At 37.9% G+C, this 20,000-nt stretch overlaps 1 protein-coding gene across 1 annotated transcript in view; it reads right to left on the bottom strand.

Annotated features, from left to right (window-relative positions):
* The window catches only part of LOC115215846 (sodium- and chloride-dependent glycine transporter 1-like), a 167,112-nt gene that overhangs the window by 19,121 nt on the left and 127,991 nt on the right, over nt 1–20,000 (bottom strand). Inside the window, exons 10-13 of the mRNA XM_029785184.2 lie at nt 16,858–16,970; nt 9,109–9,246; nt 5,088–5,187; nt 1,878–1,978 (exon numbers count right to left, since the gene is read on the bottom strand). Of these exons, the coding sequence (XP_029641044.1) occupies nt 1,878–1,978; nt 5,088–5,187; nt 9,109–9,246; nt 16,858–16,970 (452 nt within the window). The remainder of the gene's footprint in view (nt 1–1,877; nt 1,979–5,087; nt 5,188–9,108; nt 9,247–16,857; nt 16,971–20,000) is intronic.

Raw genomic sequence — 20,000 nt, 5'->3', positions numbered from 1 at the left:
TGTATGTATGTGTACGCATTATGGCTGCCCCCTCGTTATCGAGTATGGCCATTGCACGAAGCTTAACTGTTACTGGTGCTGTGATCGAATGCCAGTCTTTAGCCCAACTAAAGATCTACAATGTCTTGTACAGAATTGGCAACTAAAACCTTTATCGGTAATAGCCGGCTGTAGTTGTACCTGGGCTTCATGTACCTTTGCATGTCGTTTAAGTCCTCCTGCCGAATTACACTCTCTTCCACATGCCCGACAGATATGATTAGTATCGTGTGTTACACCACCACCAGTGGCCAGGTTGTCACTCATCTGTCTCGCTTTATGACTACGAAGATACATACATACAGACATCCTCCCAACACACACACACATATATTCATAGAGTTTTGTTAATAGTTTCAGCAAATTAAATCTTAATTCAGACATTTGAATATCTTATATACGTATCATATAATTAAGACGGGACTTTTGAGACAAATAAACTTTCATGTATGCAGAAAATGTATGTCTCAGTATTTAACTAGTTGTCATCGTTATTTTCAAGCTGTCTTCGGTTATACTTCACGATGGTCATCAATAGCACGAGATTTTGAGAAGGAAAGTGTTAATTTTCAGTGATTAGGGAGGAAGCTTTCCGTCAGTTACAACGATGAGGGTTCCTGTTGATCCGAATCAACTGAATAGCCTGCTCGTGAAAATAACGTGTAAGTGGCTGAGCACTCCACAGACACGTGCACCCTTAACGTAGTTCTTGGGGATATTCAGTGTGACACAGAGAGTGACAAGGCCGGCCCCTTGAAATACATGTACAACAGAAACAGGAAGTAAGTGTGAGAGAAAGTTGTGGTGAAATAGTACAGAATAGTACAGCATGGATCACCACCATCCCCTGCCGGAGCCTCGTGGAGCTTTTAGGTGTTTTCGCTCAATAAACACTCACAACACCCGGTCTGGGAATCGAAACTGCGATCCTATGACCGCGAGTCCGCTGTCCTAACCACTGGGCCATTGCGCCTCCACTTTTTCAGGGATTACACAGCTTTTAAAAAAAAGAGTTTATTCTAATCAGAGATGAGGTATTTTTCGACTTGTCGGAAATAGGTAAAAGCAAGAGTAGAAAAAATACTAATTAATAATGAAAAGAAGGACATCGTTGCCAGCGGATTGCATAAAATAAAAAAAATACAAAAGGCAGAATTTGAAGAGTAAAAGAGCCATAAAGAAAAGAAGGACATCATTGCCAGCGGATTGCATAAAATAAAACACAAAAGGCAGATTTGAAGAGTAAAAGAGCCATAAAGAAAAAAAGAGAGTATAGGCACATCAGGTGGAGCGTTGGCGAAACAGAATTTTCGAAGGAGTCATTGTTTTCACTTGTACGACTATGTGGGTGGTTTATTCTCCGCTTTCATAATTCTGAGCTAGAAAATGATATTCGGAAGGTACAGTTTGAGGGTTTTAAAGTTAATGCTGCGCTCTTTAAATAGACAGCAATTACTGAGTTTCAGGATATTCTTAAATAGTTACTCGAATATCTAAATCTTTTGTCGGTGAATATATTGTGACTGGATGCTAAAATTCTGAAGTATGTTGCGCTGTAATATAATCGAGTCGGTGCACATATATGCATCATGTATTGGCTCTGTGAGAGATTTAGATTTAGAAGTAAATTAACTAGTGCTCGTTCGGTTGGTATTGCTTTTCATAATGTTCTTACTCTAGCATAAGTGGTGCTTTCTATTTGGAGAGAAGAAATTTCTCTTTGTGGATGCACCTGGCGAAAGTTTCTGTTTCTTTTCTGGAATTCAGATAGTTGTTTTCTACGACTAAAACAGGCTACAATGTTCCTCTGAACACTAAAATATATTTGCAATGCTTACCAGGATTGAACACGGTCCGATGAAACTCCAACAGATTTTAAATACCATAAATGGTTTCCTTCCCAGCATCATTTCTATGTCTTCTGAAAATCTTTTGATACCTGAAAAAATATGACAGTAAAATGCTGTCGATAATACGCTGGTGTGATAGTAGTAGTAGTAGTAGTAGTAGTAGTTGTTGTTGTTGTAGTAGTAGTGGTGGTGGTGGTGGTGGTGGTAGTAGTAGTAGTAGTTGTAGTAGTAGTGGTGGTGGTGGTGGTGGTGGTGGTGGTGGTGGTGGTGGTGGTGGTGGTGGTGGTAGTAGTAGTAGTGGAGGTGGTGGTAGTAGCAGTAGTATTATTGGTGGTAGTAGTAGTAGTGGTTGTGGTAGTAGTAGTAGTAGTAGGAGTAGTAGTAGTAGTAGTAGCAGCAACAGCAGTAGTGGTAGTGTTAGTATTAGTATTAGTATTAGTAGTGGTAGTTTATTGTATTTTGTACCTTATTGGTATATGGTATCTTTATCATGTTCACACCTAGTATAATACATGTCAAAGATAATCAGGTGTGATCCCAGATTAGACCTGATAAGGAAAACCTATTCTGTGCAGTAATTAGCCAAAGAAGTATTTTCCATCCACATGTCTATACTATGACACCACCAAGTGAAGGTTAGTAATTTATGCACCGACATAAAGTGATTTATTACATATTTTTAATTGCTGTTGAGGCTTATCGATGTCAAACATGAAAAAATCATTAAAAACAAATCTTCTGCTGATCCAAACTCATTTATACACTTTTTTTTATAGACCTACAGTATTTATAACATTTGTAATATTTTATATTTCCAGAGATTTATTTTTTCATATACGTCTTTGACCATTTGACCACCTTGCACGCAAAGGATGTTTTTCTTTATAGGAGTGGCCGTGTGGTAAGTAGCTTGTTTACGAACCACATGGTTCCGGGTTCAGTCCCACTGCGTGGCACCTTGAGCAAGTGTCTTCTGCTATAGCCTCGGGCTGACCAAATCCTTGTGAGTGGATTTGGTAGACGGAAACCGAAAGAAGCCTATCGTGTATATATACATATATGTATGTATGTATGTATGTATGTATGTATGTATGTATGTATGTATGTATGTATGTATGTGAATGTGTATATGTTCATGTGTCTGTGCTTGTCCCCGCCCCAACATCGCTTGGCAACCGATGCTAGTGTATTTACGTCCCCAGTAACTTAGCGGTTCGGCGAAAGAGTCCGATAGAATAAGTACTAGGCTTACAAAGAATAAGTCTTGGGGTCGATTTGCTCGACTAAAGGCAGGGCTCCAGCATGGCCACAGTCAAATGACTGAAACAAGTAAAAGAGTATACATTTATTGACCTATTTGATTTTTTTTTACCCTCTTACCAATTTTCCCAAACCAACAAAGCTGCCAAAGAGATTTATCCGATTTTTTATGTAATTCCTGAAAATAGAAATGTTGTAATCGATAAAAAACATATTCGATCTAAACTGGATTAATAAATTTATTTATTCATTTATTTATCCAGAAGAGATAGCGCAGCGGCTATGACCAGAGGCACTTGGTGGGAGAGAAGATGGAATTCCTTAACAATAGAGAGAGGAGGTGAATGCTTGTAACAAAGTGGGCTTTGCCAAAACTAACTATACCTGCACTTAATGAGTATAGTAACCATTCAGTCTGTTCATGCCGGTTCTTAGTAACACGACGTCAAACCTTGTTGATCAGATACATAATCTTTGAGGTTCCAGCTGTGAACATCCTCATCTTTTTTTCTGACATTAACCACATTGCTCAATGCTTTTTTGAGGGATGGTATGGTGGTTGGTTACAAGGTTATTACAAGCACTCTAGTGTTTGTTACTGTTGTTGTCGTTGTTGCTGTTGTTCACCTCAAGCGCCCGAGGATAAGTCTCAGAAGCGCCAGAGCCGCAGAAGGGAGACGAATCATCTCATCCATTGTAGCCCCTTGTTGGTGGATATAGCGTTCCACCATCAGGGCCCGATATCTCAGCCAGAGATGTTCTGCAGATTCCACCTCCTCGTTAAAGAGTCTGTATTGATCTGTGTCGCTGAGTCCTGCCATCTTTTACCACCGCCTGAGTGCTGAATGATGACCACTACGGAAGCGTATCATGTCTGTGACGTCTGCCTTTGAGAGGGCTGCTTCTGTTCTTTCATCCGGCTTCTTCGTGAAGTCTTCCTTTAGACGGGTATGTTGAATTGGCGTTGGCTGGAACGTTCGACGAATAACCTATCTCTTTATTACCCACAAGGGGCTAAACATAGATGGGACAAACATGGACAGTCATAGGTATTAAGTCGATTATATCGACCCCAGTGCTTAACTGGTACTTAATTCATCGACCCCGAAAGGATGAAAAGCAAAGTCGACCTCGGCGGAATTTGAACTCACAACGTAACGGCAGCCGAAATACCGCTAAGCATTTCGCCCGACGTGCTAACGATTCTGCCAGCTCACCGAATAACCGTCTGACGAATGGCTGTATCGATGGCGGCATCCGGTTGTGGCAGCACCGAACCACGTTTCGCCTGCATATCTGTGAAATGCCGTTGCTGTTGCTGTTTGGTGTCTGATCATGCATCGCCACCACAACAATCAGTGTGTCTATAAAGAGCAGATAAATCAGCTCCGATTAATTCTCTGCGGTTATCGACCTGCCAGATATAGCAACCAAATTTCCCTCAATTTAAACTTTAGCGTCCTGTGAAAAAAATGATGCACGTTGGATATCATTCTGAGGACGGACTGTCAGGAATAGTTTTAACACAGATTTACTAGTCAGGGCTGATCCATAACTGAACAACTCGTTTAAGGCTTTAATGTTAATTAAAATTTTCGCTAACTGTGGTTGTAGTAAAAGTAGAGTTGATAGCAGCAGCAGCAGAAGCAGCAGTGGTAGTAGTAGTAGTAGTAGTAGTAGTAGTAGTAGTAGTAGTAGTAGTAGTGATGGTGGTGGTAGTGCTGGTAGTGGTAGTAGTGGTAGTAGTGGTGGTGGTAGTAGTAGTCATAGTAGTAGTAGTAGTCATAGTAGTAGTAGTAGTTGTAGTAGTAGTAGTGAGATGATGGGGTAGAAGAATATGACGACAAAGAAGAAGAAAGACCAGGAGGAAGAGGGGGATAGGAGGAAGAGGAGGATAGGAGGAAGAGAGAATGAGGGAAGGAATAAGACAGTACTTACCATATACCCAACTGATAACAAATCCTTCGACCACACCGATTACAAGTAAAGGAAATCCACCCAGGTAGGTATCAAAAAGATTCAGCATATAGTGACCACCCTGCACAAGGAATAAATAAGTAAATAGTTATATTGCATATCCAAGTGTATGCATAGTGAGTTTGTCCATATATGTTGTGTGTGTAGAACTCTCTGTACGGATAACTATTGCACTGTATGTAGATTTAGCCCACAAACGAACTGTAAAGCCAGAAATGTGGTCTATAGTATAAGATGTATAGAGGGACGATGCAGTAACAAGACAGTAACATACGTAGGGGAAACTGCAAGAAGCATTGGTGAGCGGGTGAATGAACATTGGAGACAACTCAAGGAAGGTAAAAGCTCATCGATTCTGTACCAACACGCCGAACAAGAACACGGGGATCAATCAATAACATAGAGATTAAGATATTGTCCACACATAGAACAGATGCAACAATTAGACAAATTACAGAAGCTACACATATAATAGAAAATAAACCTAGCCTGAATAGAAAACTAGAATGGAGCAATAGCGCACACCACAACATATGACAATAGTGGATCCTGCAAACATAATAAATACACAGGTAATTAAAGAAATAGAAATGAATATCTATATGTGTATGTATGTGTGTATATATGTATGTATATGTATATGTATATGTATGTATATATATATATGTATATGTATATATATATTTTTTTTTTCGATTAGATTTATTATTATTATTACTAATATTGTTGTTATACATACATACAAGCATATGTAATGATAATAATGGGTGGATGTAAACACATGAACAAAATTAGAACAAAAGCAACAACAAAAACAAAATACAAATTACAAGAATGTATATAACCAGAAGATACAAATATTACAGGCATCCCCCCACACACACTAAATAAACATAGACGCACATAGAGATATAAGCATGCGCAAATGAAGACATACAATAGAAATACAAAATGGCTGACGGTTAGTAAGGAGAGACACAAGTAAGTGAGAAGAAAACAAAGGACCACTGATGCGCTCACAGGAGTGTGACGAAAGAACTTTGGCCGAAATAAGATTAAGATTAATGTAAAAAATAAATATCACTGAAGCAAAATAACACCAAATATATAGTGCGTGTGTTTTTATTGGCTAAACTGGCAATATGACCATTCCGAAATATAACAATATATATATATATATATATATATATATATATATTATATATATATATTATTATTATTATCATCATCATCATCATCATCATCATCATCATTATTATTATTATGATTATAATAATTTTTGTGTAAGTTTACCGATAATGTTTCTTTTAACATACCTAACTACTTGGTAAGATTATTAATTATAAATTCATTAATTTTACCCTTTATTATTATTATTGATTATATATATATATATATATATATACACACACACACACACGGACACACACACACACCACACCCATAGACACACAGAGACTCGTACATATACAGGAACCACTCGACTATCGCGGGTACGTTCCAAAATCCCGCGATAGGTAAAAATCCGTGAAGTAGAAACAGTACTGTATATTTTACTTTAATTATTTTCATAATTTGCATATATTTATCTTATTATAAATGAAAAACAATATCAGTCAGGAATCGACGTAAGTTTTAAAAAAACGCGATAGGTGAACCGCGATATGGCGAAGGTTTACTGTGAATGCGTATGTTATAGATATACATATGTATTTGCGTGTGTGTGTGCACGTATATATACGTGCATGTATATGTATATGTGCATGCGTTTATGCACATATACACACATAGATATATTTATGTGTTTAGGTATGTGTATGGATATGGATATAAATAATCTTTTCTACTCTAGGTACAAGGCCCGAAATTTTTGGATCGACCCCAGAATGCAACTGGCACTAGATTTATCGACCCCGAAAGGATGAAAGGCAAAGTCGACCTCGGCGGAATTTGAACTCAGAACGTAAAGACAGACGAAATACTTATTTCTTTACTACCCACAAGGGGCTAAACACAGAGGGGACAAACAAGGACAGACAAGCGGATGAAGTCGTTTATATCGACCCCAGTGCGTAACTGGTACTTAATTTATCGACCCCGAAAGGATGACAGGCAAAGTCGACCTCGGCGGAATTTGAACTCAGAACGTAACGGCAGACGAAATACGGCTACGCATTTCGCCCGGCGTGCTAACATTTCTGCCAGCTCGCCGCCTTATATGGATATAAATAATGCCTACCCTCGTATGCTATTCTTTGGCTGAAAGTCTTCAGAAAATTTAACATTTAGTCTAAATTTTTAAAGGATGCATATTCTGCACCCGTATTGCCAACACCCTGATAAATTAGACAATACTTAATTAGTTTAAGAAATATAATCATTTGAAAATTAAGTCGTTTAGAGACGACATCTTCAAAAACAATAGCTAATTAACGTTAAGGTATCCGGTGTATGGAACATTGGTTGGCGTCTTCGAAGAATTTAATTTGTAACCAATTATATTTTTTCTGTGGAAGCAATTAAACATATTTTATATATGAACTTGGGATTCCCCTACAGAATATGAATTCAGTGCATTTCCGAGAAACACAAAATGAGACGGAGACATTGTCGAGAAAAGAAAAATATTCATCTTTGACTGATGACTTTTTTTCTCCTGGCGCAAATTCATTTCTAGTTATTATTTTAACGCTGCCTACAATAAATACGTTAACAATAACTCGGCTAATATTTCATATCCGAAATAACTTTCTTTAGTTCTAGTAGCCCGATAGTATTCGCAAAATAGTGGGCACTGCGTTCTCTAAGGAATTAACACAGATTAAGTTAATTCTTACCATGTCTTAACCATCGTAAGCATTGGTCAATTTGACATATTTCCAAAGTTGTTAACACTTGTGGTTTACGTTCGGCTTCTTTCGCTCAATCACTTGGCTGATATATTGAAGGCATCAAATTCCAACATCCTTTTGCATACTCAATATAACATTAAGCGGAGAAATTGGATAGGGTAAAATGCAATCAAGAACATTACTGCATAAACTATAGTTACACAATATTCCCTTTCCTAATCAGACAACATTTCCGGAACGCTCATAAATTCCAATGCATTTTCAATAAAAATACCATAAAGATGGGTTGCATCAGTGTTAAAGTCAATTTAGTGGCAGTATGATTTACGAACGAAAATATTAGAAACACGTAGAGCTCGAAGTTAGTCGTAATAAGCGTATATTTGTCGATATATAGAAAAACCTCACTTAAAATGCAAATAAGTAGAGAAATGCATTATATAACATGCTGAGAAAGACAACTGAGAAGCCGCCAATATCTACAGGAGATCTGGTGAAATTACTGCAGATAGAGTCTCACCGAGAAACATCATATCATTCACCACCTTTCACCACCCTTCACCGATGTTTGCAAATAAAGAGAGAGGGAGAGAAAGATTTAAAGTGATGATATGTATCTTTCATCTAGTCTTTTTTTACTTATTTCAGTGGCCATGCTGGAGTACCGCATTGAAGGGTTTTAGCCAAACAAATTGACCCCAGGATTTTTAAAGCCTAGTACTTATTCTGTTGGCCTCTTTGCCAAACCGCCAAGTTACGGGGACGTAAATACATCAATACTGGTTGTCAAGCGGTGATGGGGGACAAACATAGACACAAAGACAAACATGTACACGCACACACGCACATATATATATATATATACGACGGGCTTCTTTCAGTTTCTTCTTTCAGTTCTGTCACTAGACTTTGGTCAGCCCAAGGCTATAGTAAAAGACACTAGCCCAAATTTCCACGCAGTGGGACTGAACCCGGAACCATGTGGTTAGGAAGCAAGCTGCTTCCCGAAAACATTACTTACCACACAGCCACTCCTACATCTAAACATACTTCGCATATGCATGCATACGTGAATATATGCATTCATATACATTCAATGAAAATAGGATTAATTGCTTGATATTACTTACGTTTGTCAACATACAGAGCCCGATCAGGAAGAATATAGTGCACATGAAAAGACGGAAGAGGGTACTGGCTTTCTTCTTACGTAGGTGGTCAGCATAGTCATCGATTAAAGCTGTAAATATCATCTCTGATCCTGAAAACTAGTCAGATGAAGAGCAATATACAAATATATAACAATCCAGGAAATAAATCTAAAAACATATAAATACGTTGATAGTTATAGGTAACGGTGAGTCGTTCAAAATTTTTCATTCATAAAAACGTGCTCAGATATTTTTTTTTTAGATAAGAATTCTGTCAAAACCGATTGCTGTCTGCAGTTCACAAGATCTTTGCATTTTCTTTTTCGAATCTCTTTTCTACCTTGTGGACATACCACCTTTCGAACGAAGGGAGTTCGCTATCATCTAATATCTCCAGTCCTTATATTTTTCCTGTTATAGTTTAGGGCATTCTCAAACTATGTGTGCAATCATTTCTTCTCTTTCACTGCACATCTATCACTTCCGGTCAAATACTTACTTTGTCTATGACTTTTCAGAAGTTTGTCATTCGCACTGTTTGCTCCTGTGTAGTCATGATTCAGTCTCTCTCTTAAGGCTACTTTTCTGCAGTCAGTTGCAGATTTTATCTCCACGAATCTGGTTTCTAGCTACAAATAATTTGCCATGCAAGTGTTGTACGTCTTTCTTCTCATCATCAAACATAATTATCCGATTTTACCAACTTGATCAACTTTTCATTGCTTTCACGGATATACCGTCTGAGATTGGCAACCTCCATATTCACACAATCCTGAACACCTATTATCCCTCATCGTCCTTTACTCCTCTTCAAGAATAGCTGATCAACATCTTGGAGATGAAATATCTTATATATCGTTAATAATTTTCTGGTCTTATTCTCCAAGATCTTTAAGTCATCTTTCGTCTATTTGACTATACCAACTCCATTACGGCCTTAGAATTGGTAATGGAGATAATATTTACAAAGTTCAATTTCGATTTCAAGTCTTCAAGTTTACCAAGATACTTGTACCATTAATCCTTGTCAATCTCTTTAATTTCCTCGTCTGTGCGCAGGTTATTTATTCTCTTTTTTCATACCTTTCTATTTTCATTAGCGAGATACCACATTTATTCACACCCCACCCAAACTCCATGCTGATGTCAGTACTAACTACTAACATCGTAATTTCGAAATACCAGGTTACCGCCCGGCAGGGGATAACTGATCGTTTCATAGACAGGGAGGGGTCTTCCAAAGAAGGGGGTCTTCAGGATAAAAATAGTAGGGAAGGAAAACCTTAAACAAATCAGTCCTCAATAGAGTGAAAAATGACGAATATGGAAGATAGAAACAACAGCGTACACTAAACCGAAATTCAAGACGAAGGTGCCGTGCCCGACAGGGAAATGGACAAGGGTTTTCAGGTTGTCATCACGGGAAATTCTCGAACCATTAATGGATGAAAGAAATTAATAGGCTTGAAATGACGTTATCTGAAAAGTGATCCAACGAAAAGAAATTACAGGAGAAAATGCTTACCATCAGGAACGAGATGAGGCATTTCATAATGAGTAAAAACTTATAGGAAGAGCACGGGAGATTAAGATCAATAGATTGTTATCTATGATTGAGACAGAAGAGAAAAAACAAGAAATAAGTCAGGAAACTAGTGGATCAGGTTCCGATATTACTGAGGATGATGAAGGTGAAGGAAATGATGTGAATGTTTTGACAGACGTTGGTAGGGCAGAACATAATGAAGGTAATAAAAGCTGTTAATGTAAACATATTTGCTCTGATGAAAGATGAACTTGAGAAAGTACATTTATCTTGTGTCCCTAAGGAATATTAGTGTAACAGACTAAAATTACAAGAGAAAAATACTAAAATACGTCTAAGCTGAAATCCTCATTATTCAAGAATTTCAAAATCAAACGTACATCGCATTTTGAAGATTTGTCATTGAGAATATTCCTTACCAAAAGTAGTCATTGTTTTCAATGAAAATTATCCGAACCGATTAAATATTTTTTGCGTGTGGTACCTGACAAAATGTGAAGATGTACGCTTTACAACATAGATCGTTTGGAATGATGTCGCTACGCTTGAATTAAATGGCTCAACTGTGCATATACCTGGCCTAAAAACCCGAATATTAGGAATGAATATCATGTTAATTGATCAAGAATGACAATATGATGCTCCTTATCGTCAAACGTATCAATTGGTCTCTTCTTTTTAGACAGTACTGTGGCCTGATCCCATTTATATCAATCCTCTGTGGCACTCTTTCGTGTCATACATTCAAGAGGAGTTTGAAAATGTCGAGTTTTATCTCCAGCAAACCGTAGAAGGGTACTCAACACTACTCTAGTAATTTAAAGAACTGTTTTGCTGAGAATTTGCGGAACAGATGGGATGAAGAGAGTGTTTCAGTAGTGTTTCACAGCACAAGACTTCTTTCATGTGGATATTTGAAAGAAAATTTTCCGTACGAAACTGGTAACAGTCGACGAATTGAGGGCAGACAAATAACGAACGGAATACTTCTTGATGTTTGTGATTGCATTGCTTCGCAATTTTAGGAGGATCTGGACCGGAACAGCCATCCCTCTGAAAATATTTTGGTGACTTTGCTGACGAGACAAGCCAAGCGTAAACGGATTTAATTTAATTTAATTAAATTTGATTGCGGGAAGATGTTGAAACCTTGCAGGGTACAAAGTTTGAAGGGGATAAATGTTTTTTATTTTCCTCTAGTTTCAGAATTACTACTATTTTTTGCGGTTTTGAGTTTTAGCTGCTCTTTTCAAGTGAACCGAATGACCTTCTCAGGGTCATTCCTTAATATTTTGTTGAATGTATCATATAGTCTGTGACTATTTCTATTTTCTCACTTGACCGCTGGTGGCAGAAAATTTTTCTTGAATTTTTTGTTACCCTTATATTGATTGATTAATGAATTTTTGACTAATTCTGAAATTTGTATCAGCAGCTTATATTTGCTGCGGAGTAGATGGCGCGATTACGGTGAATTCGAAAATTTACGATATATAGACCCGAGGCTTAGATGGTGTAGCCTCGTGTATATATATCTGCCTCCTATTTTGGTGACTTTGCTGACGAGACAAGCCATGCGTAACGGATTTAATTTAATTTAATTAAATTTGATTGCGTGAAGATGTTGAAACCTTGCAGGGTACAAAGTTTGAAGGGGATAAATGTTTTTTATTTTCCTCTAGTTTCAGAATTACTACTATTTTTTGCGGTTTTGAGTTTTAGCTGCTCTTTTCAAGTGAGTCGAACGACCTTCTCAGGGTCATTCCTTAATATTTTGTTGTATATATATATATATATATATTATATATATATATATATATATATATATATATATATTATATATATATATATATATTATATACATATATATATACATATATATATATATATATATATAATATATAGGCGCAGGATTGGCTGTGTGGTAGGAAGTTTGCTTCCCAACCACAAGATAGTGGGTTCAGTTCCACTGCGTGACACATTGGGAAAGTATATTCTACTATAGCCTCTGATCGACCGTAGCCTTGTGAGTGGATTTGGTGGGCGGAATATATATATATATATATATATACATAAATAAATAAATATAGATGCGTGAGTGTGTGTGTGTGTATACATACATGCGCGCATGTATATACTATACGCGTAGCGGAGGAGAGGATGCGAAGCCTAGTACTTATTCTATCGGTCTCTTTTTTGATTTTTAATGTCAAATCAAAAACAGGAAGAGAGGAAAGCAAAAAGAAAAGCGGGGAGACCCTCTCATCTTTTCACACCCTCATACCTTTCTCTCTCTATCACCCTGACCTCCCCATTCCTTCTATCCTTTTATCCTGACTGACCACTAGCCAGTGCACTTTTCCTCTCTTCATTTCTCAATTAATCTCTCATCCCGATTTTCTTTTTTTCCTCTCTTCCTGTTTTTGATTTAACATTACAAACACATTCCCAACTTTTATGTCACTTCAAAAAAAAAAAAAAAAATTCCTCGATTCAATGATATCGTCTACAAACTCTATGCTTGGAATGACCAATTTTAAATACTATTGGAACTTACACGCAAGGTATAGGAAACTTATGTATATACCATTCTGCCTAAATAATTGAACTGCCGATACAATATCCCTAGATATATCACACGTATGTTTTCATTCCTCCACTTCGCTCTCTATTTCATATCTTCTCTAGAATAACTGTTGCTTAACCATCTTCTCACACCGTCTCCGATGAAGGGCTATATAAAATATCTCGGAAACAGCTGTAAGACCTCTTTATAAATGTTCTAAAATCTTTCACAGCCTTGGATTTTTATTTCATTCTGTTAATTGTATATATATATATATATATATATGTGTGGTGTGTGTGTGTGTGTGTGTGTGTGTGTGTGTGTGTGTATGTGTTTCTGTGTGTGTGTGTGTGGTGTATATATATAATTATATGTATATATATATATATTAGCCACTACACACATTTTTTGTCTTCTCGTTTCTCTCCTTGTTTTTTTCTGTGTCGCTTTCTGTAGAAGAGCATAGGCTCGAAACGTAAAAGACTTTTTTTCTATTCTGAGCGTTATACTAATACATCTGTTTGTTTTGTTCACCACCTGTCTTCGTCTTTTGTTTTTTTCGTAACTCTCCCTATATATATATATATGTAATATATATATATATATATATATAATATATTATAATATATATATATATATAATATATATATATATATATATATACTAAATAGATACATATATAATATAACACAAACATACATACGCACTGCACACTTAATATACGCAAACAATGTTCTGGGTATTGATGTATCTTTTACAACTATCGAAATATGTTTGATTCGGCGAGTATGGATATATAGCAAACCGAATACGTGCTTATGTGTGTGTGTGTGTGTGTGCGCGTGAATGTGCGTTTGTATATGTAATTAGATGTGTTTATGTGTGTATATATATATATATGTGTTCGTGTATCTATTTGTTAGAATGCATAAAAATTAATCATCAAAAGCAACGCTACATTACTGCATTGATCTTGATTGTGATCCAACTCGGTGTCGGTGTTTTTGGCAACAGGATGACCTTTTTTGAACTCTTGACATTGGGGGGGTGGGGGGAAACAAATGAAGAAAAAAAACCTACATGAAGGTCAGAACTATATTACGTACACGCGATGATGACGATGATGAAGATGATGATTTTGATGGTGATGATAATGATGGTGATCACAATGATGATGATAATCATGAATTGTGATGATGATGATGATGATGATGATGATGATGATGCTTGTAGGATATGGTGTAAAAATTATGATGATGGCTTTTGGTTAAAAAAAGATGAAAGCGATAGTGTTGGATGTGATGCGAATGAAGTGAATATATGCCAGTGGTAATAAATAGTGGTGATACTACGTAGCCATGGCGATGATGTTGATGATGATGATGATGGTGATGTTGTTGCTGCTGCTGATGATGGATATGATGAATATGCTAAATATTGTGAATAAATATACAGTAGTGATAGGAATAATATTGTTGTTGTTGAGGAGTAGGAAGAGATGGTGGAGAAGGAGAAGGAGGAGGATGAAGACGACGACGACGACGATGATGAAAATGATGATGATGATGAAGTGATGTTGATGATGAGGAATTGATATTGACGATGATGATGATGATGATGACGATGATGATGATGATGATCATAAAAAGGAGAAAGAGAAAGAAGGGGAGAAGAAGAGAAGGATGTTGGTGAGGAGAAAGAGGAGAAGAAGAAAAAGAGGGAAACAGTGGTGATGATGATGAGGAGTAGGAGGGGGACAGAAGGGTGAAGGTGGAGAAAGGGTAGATGATGATGGAGTAGGAGGATGAAGATAACGAGGACGATAAAGACGTTGATGATGATGATGATGATAAAAATGATGATGATGATGATGATGATGATGATGATGATAGTGGTGTTAGAGATTGTGGTGGCGTTGCTCTTTCTGTTGGTAGCGGTGTTGTTATTGTTGTTGTTGTTGTTGTTGTTGTTGGTGCTGGTGGTGGTGGTGGTGGTGGTGGTGGTAATGGTGGAGGTGGAGGTAATAGTCCGGATATGTTTTCGGGTAGTAGTAGTAGTAGTAGTAGTAGTAGTAGTAGTAGTAGTAGTAGTAGTAGTAGTAGTAGTAGTAGTAGTAGTTGTAGTGATTCTGGGAGTAGACGGTGGTAAACGTTATAATAACTATTTCTTTATCTACTTTCAGCTATGTAACTGCTGCTGCCACTACTGATGTCCATCATTCTATTGATTCAGCCATTTGCGACTCCAAATTTACTTTGTGATGAATAAACAAATTATAATTGTGAAAAGATAAAATATAAATATAATATATAAATTAAAAGAGAGAAAAAAATGGAACGTCAGCAGAAAAATTGACTGAAAATGTCTGTTCGATCAGTACTGATCTGAGTTAGGCCCAGCAGTGGCATACGCTTGAGAAATTCATGAACGCTACATCATTCATTGTCAGATATTTACGCCTACTGTTTTCTTCTCCCTTTCTACCGCTCTCTCTCTCTCTCTCTCTTTATCTCTGTTTCTTTCTTATACTGTAATATAAATATCCGCGGCTGTAACTGCTCCTGATTTAATCGGTTGGCTGCATCAAAGCCACTGAAAGATAATCTTGCCAAGCTGTGAGCCGAAAATACTACGGGCATTTCCTGGTGGCTTCAATGATGTTCAGCTGTGCTGGACGGTCAATAATGTTCGAAAGTGCTGAAATCCTTAAGGGAATATCTAGTCGAAAGCTGAGAGAAGATAACGACCCTCAATACATGGTGAATGTAGTGAAGTCAACCATCATCTGTCATCTATTATGGATTGGTGACATGTACAATGCCTCGCTCATTGTTTTATCAGGCCCTCTTATCACCAGCAGACACAGAGCCCTCTGGTAGGGGAGCATTTAGATCATGACACCTGGAATGACAGACACTAGCAGCTGACGGGTGGTACTCACTGGACATGAGTGGAGCGTCGTGAAATGAAGTGCCTTAATCAAGGGCCCAATATGTCTCCCGGTCCAGGAATTGAGCTCAGCTTTTTATGATCATGAGCCAAACAGTCTAACCATTAAGACAACCACCTTCAATATCTATATGAACAAGAATGTTTCTAATACTGAAGCCAAAAAAATAGAATTCATTATGGACACGTTTTCTTAATATTACCTGCCGTTAAAGAGGTGGTGAGGTGGCAGGATTGTTAGCACGCCAGATAAAATGCTTAGCGGCGTTTCGTCCGACTTTACGTTCTGAGTTCAAATGCCGCCAATGTCGGATTTATCATTCATCCTTTCAGGGTCGATGAAATAAGTAGCAATTGAGCACTGGCGTCGATGTAATCGACTTAGCCTCTCCCCAGAAAATATTGGCCTTGTGCCAAAACTTGAAACCGATATTACTTGCCATTGTAAGGCGACGATCTGCTAGAATCGTTAGCGCATATGACTAAATGCTTAGCGGCATTTCTTTCGGTTCTTTACGTTCTCAGCTCAAATCCCACCAAGGTCAACCTTATTTTTCGTCCTTTCGCGATCGAGAAAATAAAGAACCCGTCACGTACCAAGATCGATTAATCAACTAGCCTTCAAAATTTCTGGCATTTTGTCAAAATTAGAAAGAATATTGCTTACCATTGTACTGAAGCCCAGACAAAGCATCATCAAGAAGAACAGTGCCGACCAGACTGGAGCTGCTACAATTTGTGACAATCCTTCCGGGTACACGACAAATACAAGGCCTGGACCTAATTTGTAAAACAAAAAGCAAACCTGTTTTTAACTGACATCTCGTATAATTATACTTTTATACATGTGTTATTGTTTTTAGTCAGGCCACACACCAGCACTAATCAACGCCTCAAATATCGCACCCTATGATTTCAGCTATCTTTTATTTCTAGTGTTTCCAATTATTACCTAGCCTGTATTATACCTAATGTTTCACATTGCTGCTATTTCTAACCAGCCAAACCACCATTTGCAGACAACTATATGCTTTTCTCCTCTAGACACAAGGCCCTCAAGTTTGGGGGAGGGAGCCAGTCGATTGGATCGAAGCTAGTACGCAGCTGGTACTTGGCTTATCGACCCATAAAAGGCTGAAATGTAATGTCATCCTCGGCGGAATATGAACTCAGAATGTAAAGACAGACGAAATACCTATTTCTTTACTGCCCACAAGGGGCTAGACACAGAGGGGACAAACAAGGACAAAGGGATTAAGTCGATTACATCGACCCCAGTTCGTAACTGGTACTCATTTAATCGACCCCGAAAGGATGAAAGGCAAAGTCGACCTCGGAGGAATTTGAACTCAGAACGTAGCGGCAGACGAAATATCGCTAAGCATTTCGCCCGGCGTGCTAATGTTTCTGCTAGCGCGCCGCCTTGCAGACAAGTATATCGTATCAAGAACACGTATTTCTCAGATGCCATAACTTCAAGCGTATTTCATGCAGAATAGGATGTCCGTATGTTTAAGCGGTTCTTCTCATAAACACATAGTTCCAAAGACGAGATGAATGCTTTTACTGTTTGCAGGTGTTTCCCATTATAAACTTCGGTTGATTAATGTTTGTTGAGGACAATGCAGTACATGATATGCGTTCAAATAAGCTTCAGATATATTCCAACCCATAAGAAAACATTCACTGCATTTTTTCGTGCTAAACACAAACTGCAGGGAATGGTTCCAAGTGAACTGTTCGAATGTAACTCAAACCGTTTTCAAAAGCTAACAATTTTATACTTATATACATTAATGCTCAGTGCTTCTAACTCAGATACTCGTGCTCGCACACACACGCACACACACATGTGTGTGTGTATGCATATACTATACACATACATTCACATGCATATATATATATATATATATATATATATATATATATATACACATTTTGGACGAGCTCAGGACCACCGGCTTGACATGGGAAGCAGCGAAGAAACACGCCAAAGCCAGCAAAGAGTGGAAAACAACGGTTGAGGCCCTATGCTCCACAAGGGGTAAAAAGGATTAAGAACATATATATATATATATATATATATATATATATATATATATATATATATATATATATATATTGCTGGCTTTGGTGTGTTTCTTCGCTGCTTCCCATGTCAAGCCGGTGGTCCTGAGGTCGTCCAAAATGTTCCGCTTCCACGCCTGCTTCGGGCATCCTCGCTTCGTTTTCCCCTGCGAGTTCCACTGAACTGCTTGTCGTTCACATTTAAGGATTCTTTCTGCAGTGTGTGTCCGATCCATCTCCTTTTCCTTCGTCTAATCTGAACATGTATGGGCTCCTGGTTGGTACTTTCCCACAGGTCGGTGTTTCCTCGAAATTACACGTTTGAGGGTGGAGGTGCAATGGCCCAGTGGTTAGGGCAGCGGACTCGCGGTAGTGGGATCGCGGTTTCGATTTCCAGACCAGGCGTTGTGAGTGTTTATTGAGCGAAAACAGGAAATTGAATTGGATGAGCTACGCCGCAGCACATGAGTAGATTTTACACTATTTGCATGTATGTCTCAGATGCATCGTGGCACTCCGTCGGTTACGACGACGAGGTTCCAGTTGATCCGATCAAAGGAACAGACACGTGTACCTTTAACGTAGTTCTCGGGGAGATTCAGCATGACACAGAGTGTGACAAGGCTGGCCCTTTAAAATACAGGTTCAGCAGAAACAGGAAGAAATTGTGAGAGAAAATTGTTCACTGTTCACTGTCCTAACCACTGGGCCATTGCGCCTCCACTCTGATATAATAAGTAATAGCAAGTATATATATATGTATTTACGTCTGTATTTGTGATTATATTTAAATGTAGAAAACGGCAACGAATTGTTTCTTTGTCCAACGAAAGCAGTAAAGAAACGGAATGGTTCCAAAAATAGAAATCAATGATCATAAATAGTAGTTTAAAATAATTACTAGGGTCGATGTGATCATCGATAAGAATACTCTCAGCACACCGTACGACTGAAGTCAGTAACTAAATAACATTGGTGCGTTTCGTTCTCTTATACCAAGGTGAGGTGAAGAGATGAAATGGACTTAAGATATAATACCTTCAATTGGGGCAAGTATTACAACCCACCACCACTATTTCGTTGTTTGTGAGCATGACTTATTTTATATTGCTTCATTTCAATTATCTATTTATGTATCAGATCGTTTTGGAATGTTATCTGGGTTAGACTGGCGCCTTATCTTGAAGGCTATTGATTTGATTGGTTTCCCGTCTTGAAACTAGAGCTAAGCGCTGGCCTTCAATGTTTCCAACATCTTTTGGTTTTAGATGACATTTATAATTGTTTATCTCTACTATGGTTGATCTGATCTATTCTTCGATTTCTTCTTTATGTCACTCATTTCTTTCCTCTTTACTTTCTCTCTCTCTCTATCTTTCCTTCGATATACCCACGTACATACACTCGCTCACGCACGGATGCATACATATGTACAGATACAGTAGAAGAGTGTACACGAACATCGAATTAGTATTCGGATTGATCTACCTCTACATATGTATACATAGGAACATACAAGCATATGCACAAGTGCAGCTATATATCCACACATTCATACAGTCATGCATACGTACTCAAACGCATTTACATATACACCCTTATATGCGTACACACACATCTCTCTCTCTCTCACTCTGTATATATATATATAGTGAGATAGAGAGAGAGGAGGGAGAGAGAAAGAAAGAGAGAAGGGGGAGGAAATGCGTGGAATAAAGAAACAATCGAAGAATAGGTATATAC

This window comes from Octopus sinensis, linkage group LG9 (genome assembly GCF_006345805.1).
Source record: "Octopus sinensis linkage group LG9, ASM634580v1, whole genome shotgun sequence".
Taxonomy (NCBI): Eukaryota; Metazoa; Mollusca; class Cephalopoda; order Octopoda; family Octopodidae; genus Octopus; species Octopus sinensis.
Note: the sequence above shows the minus strand (reverse complement) of the source record. Positions and strands in the feature narration are given on the sequence as shown.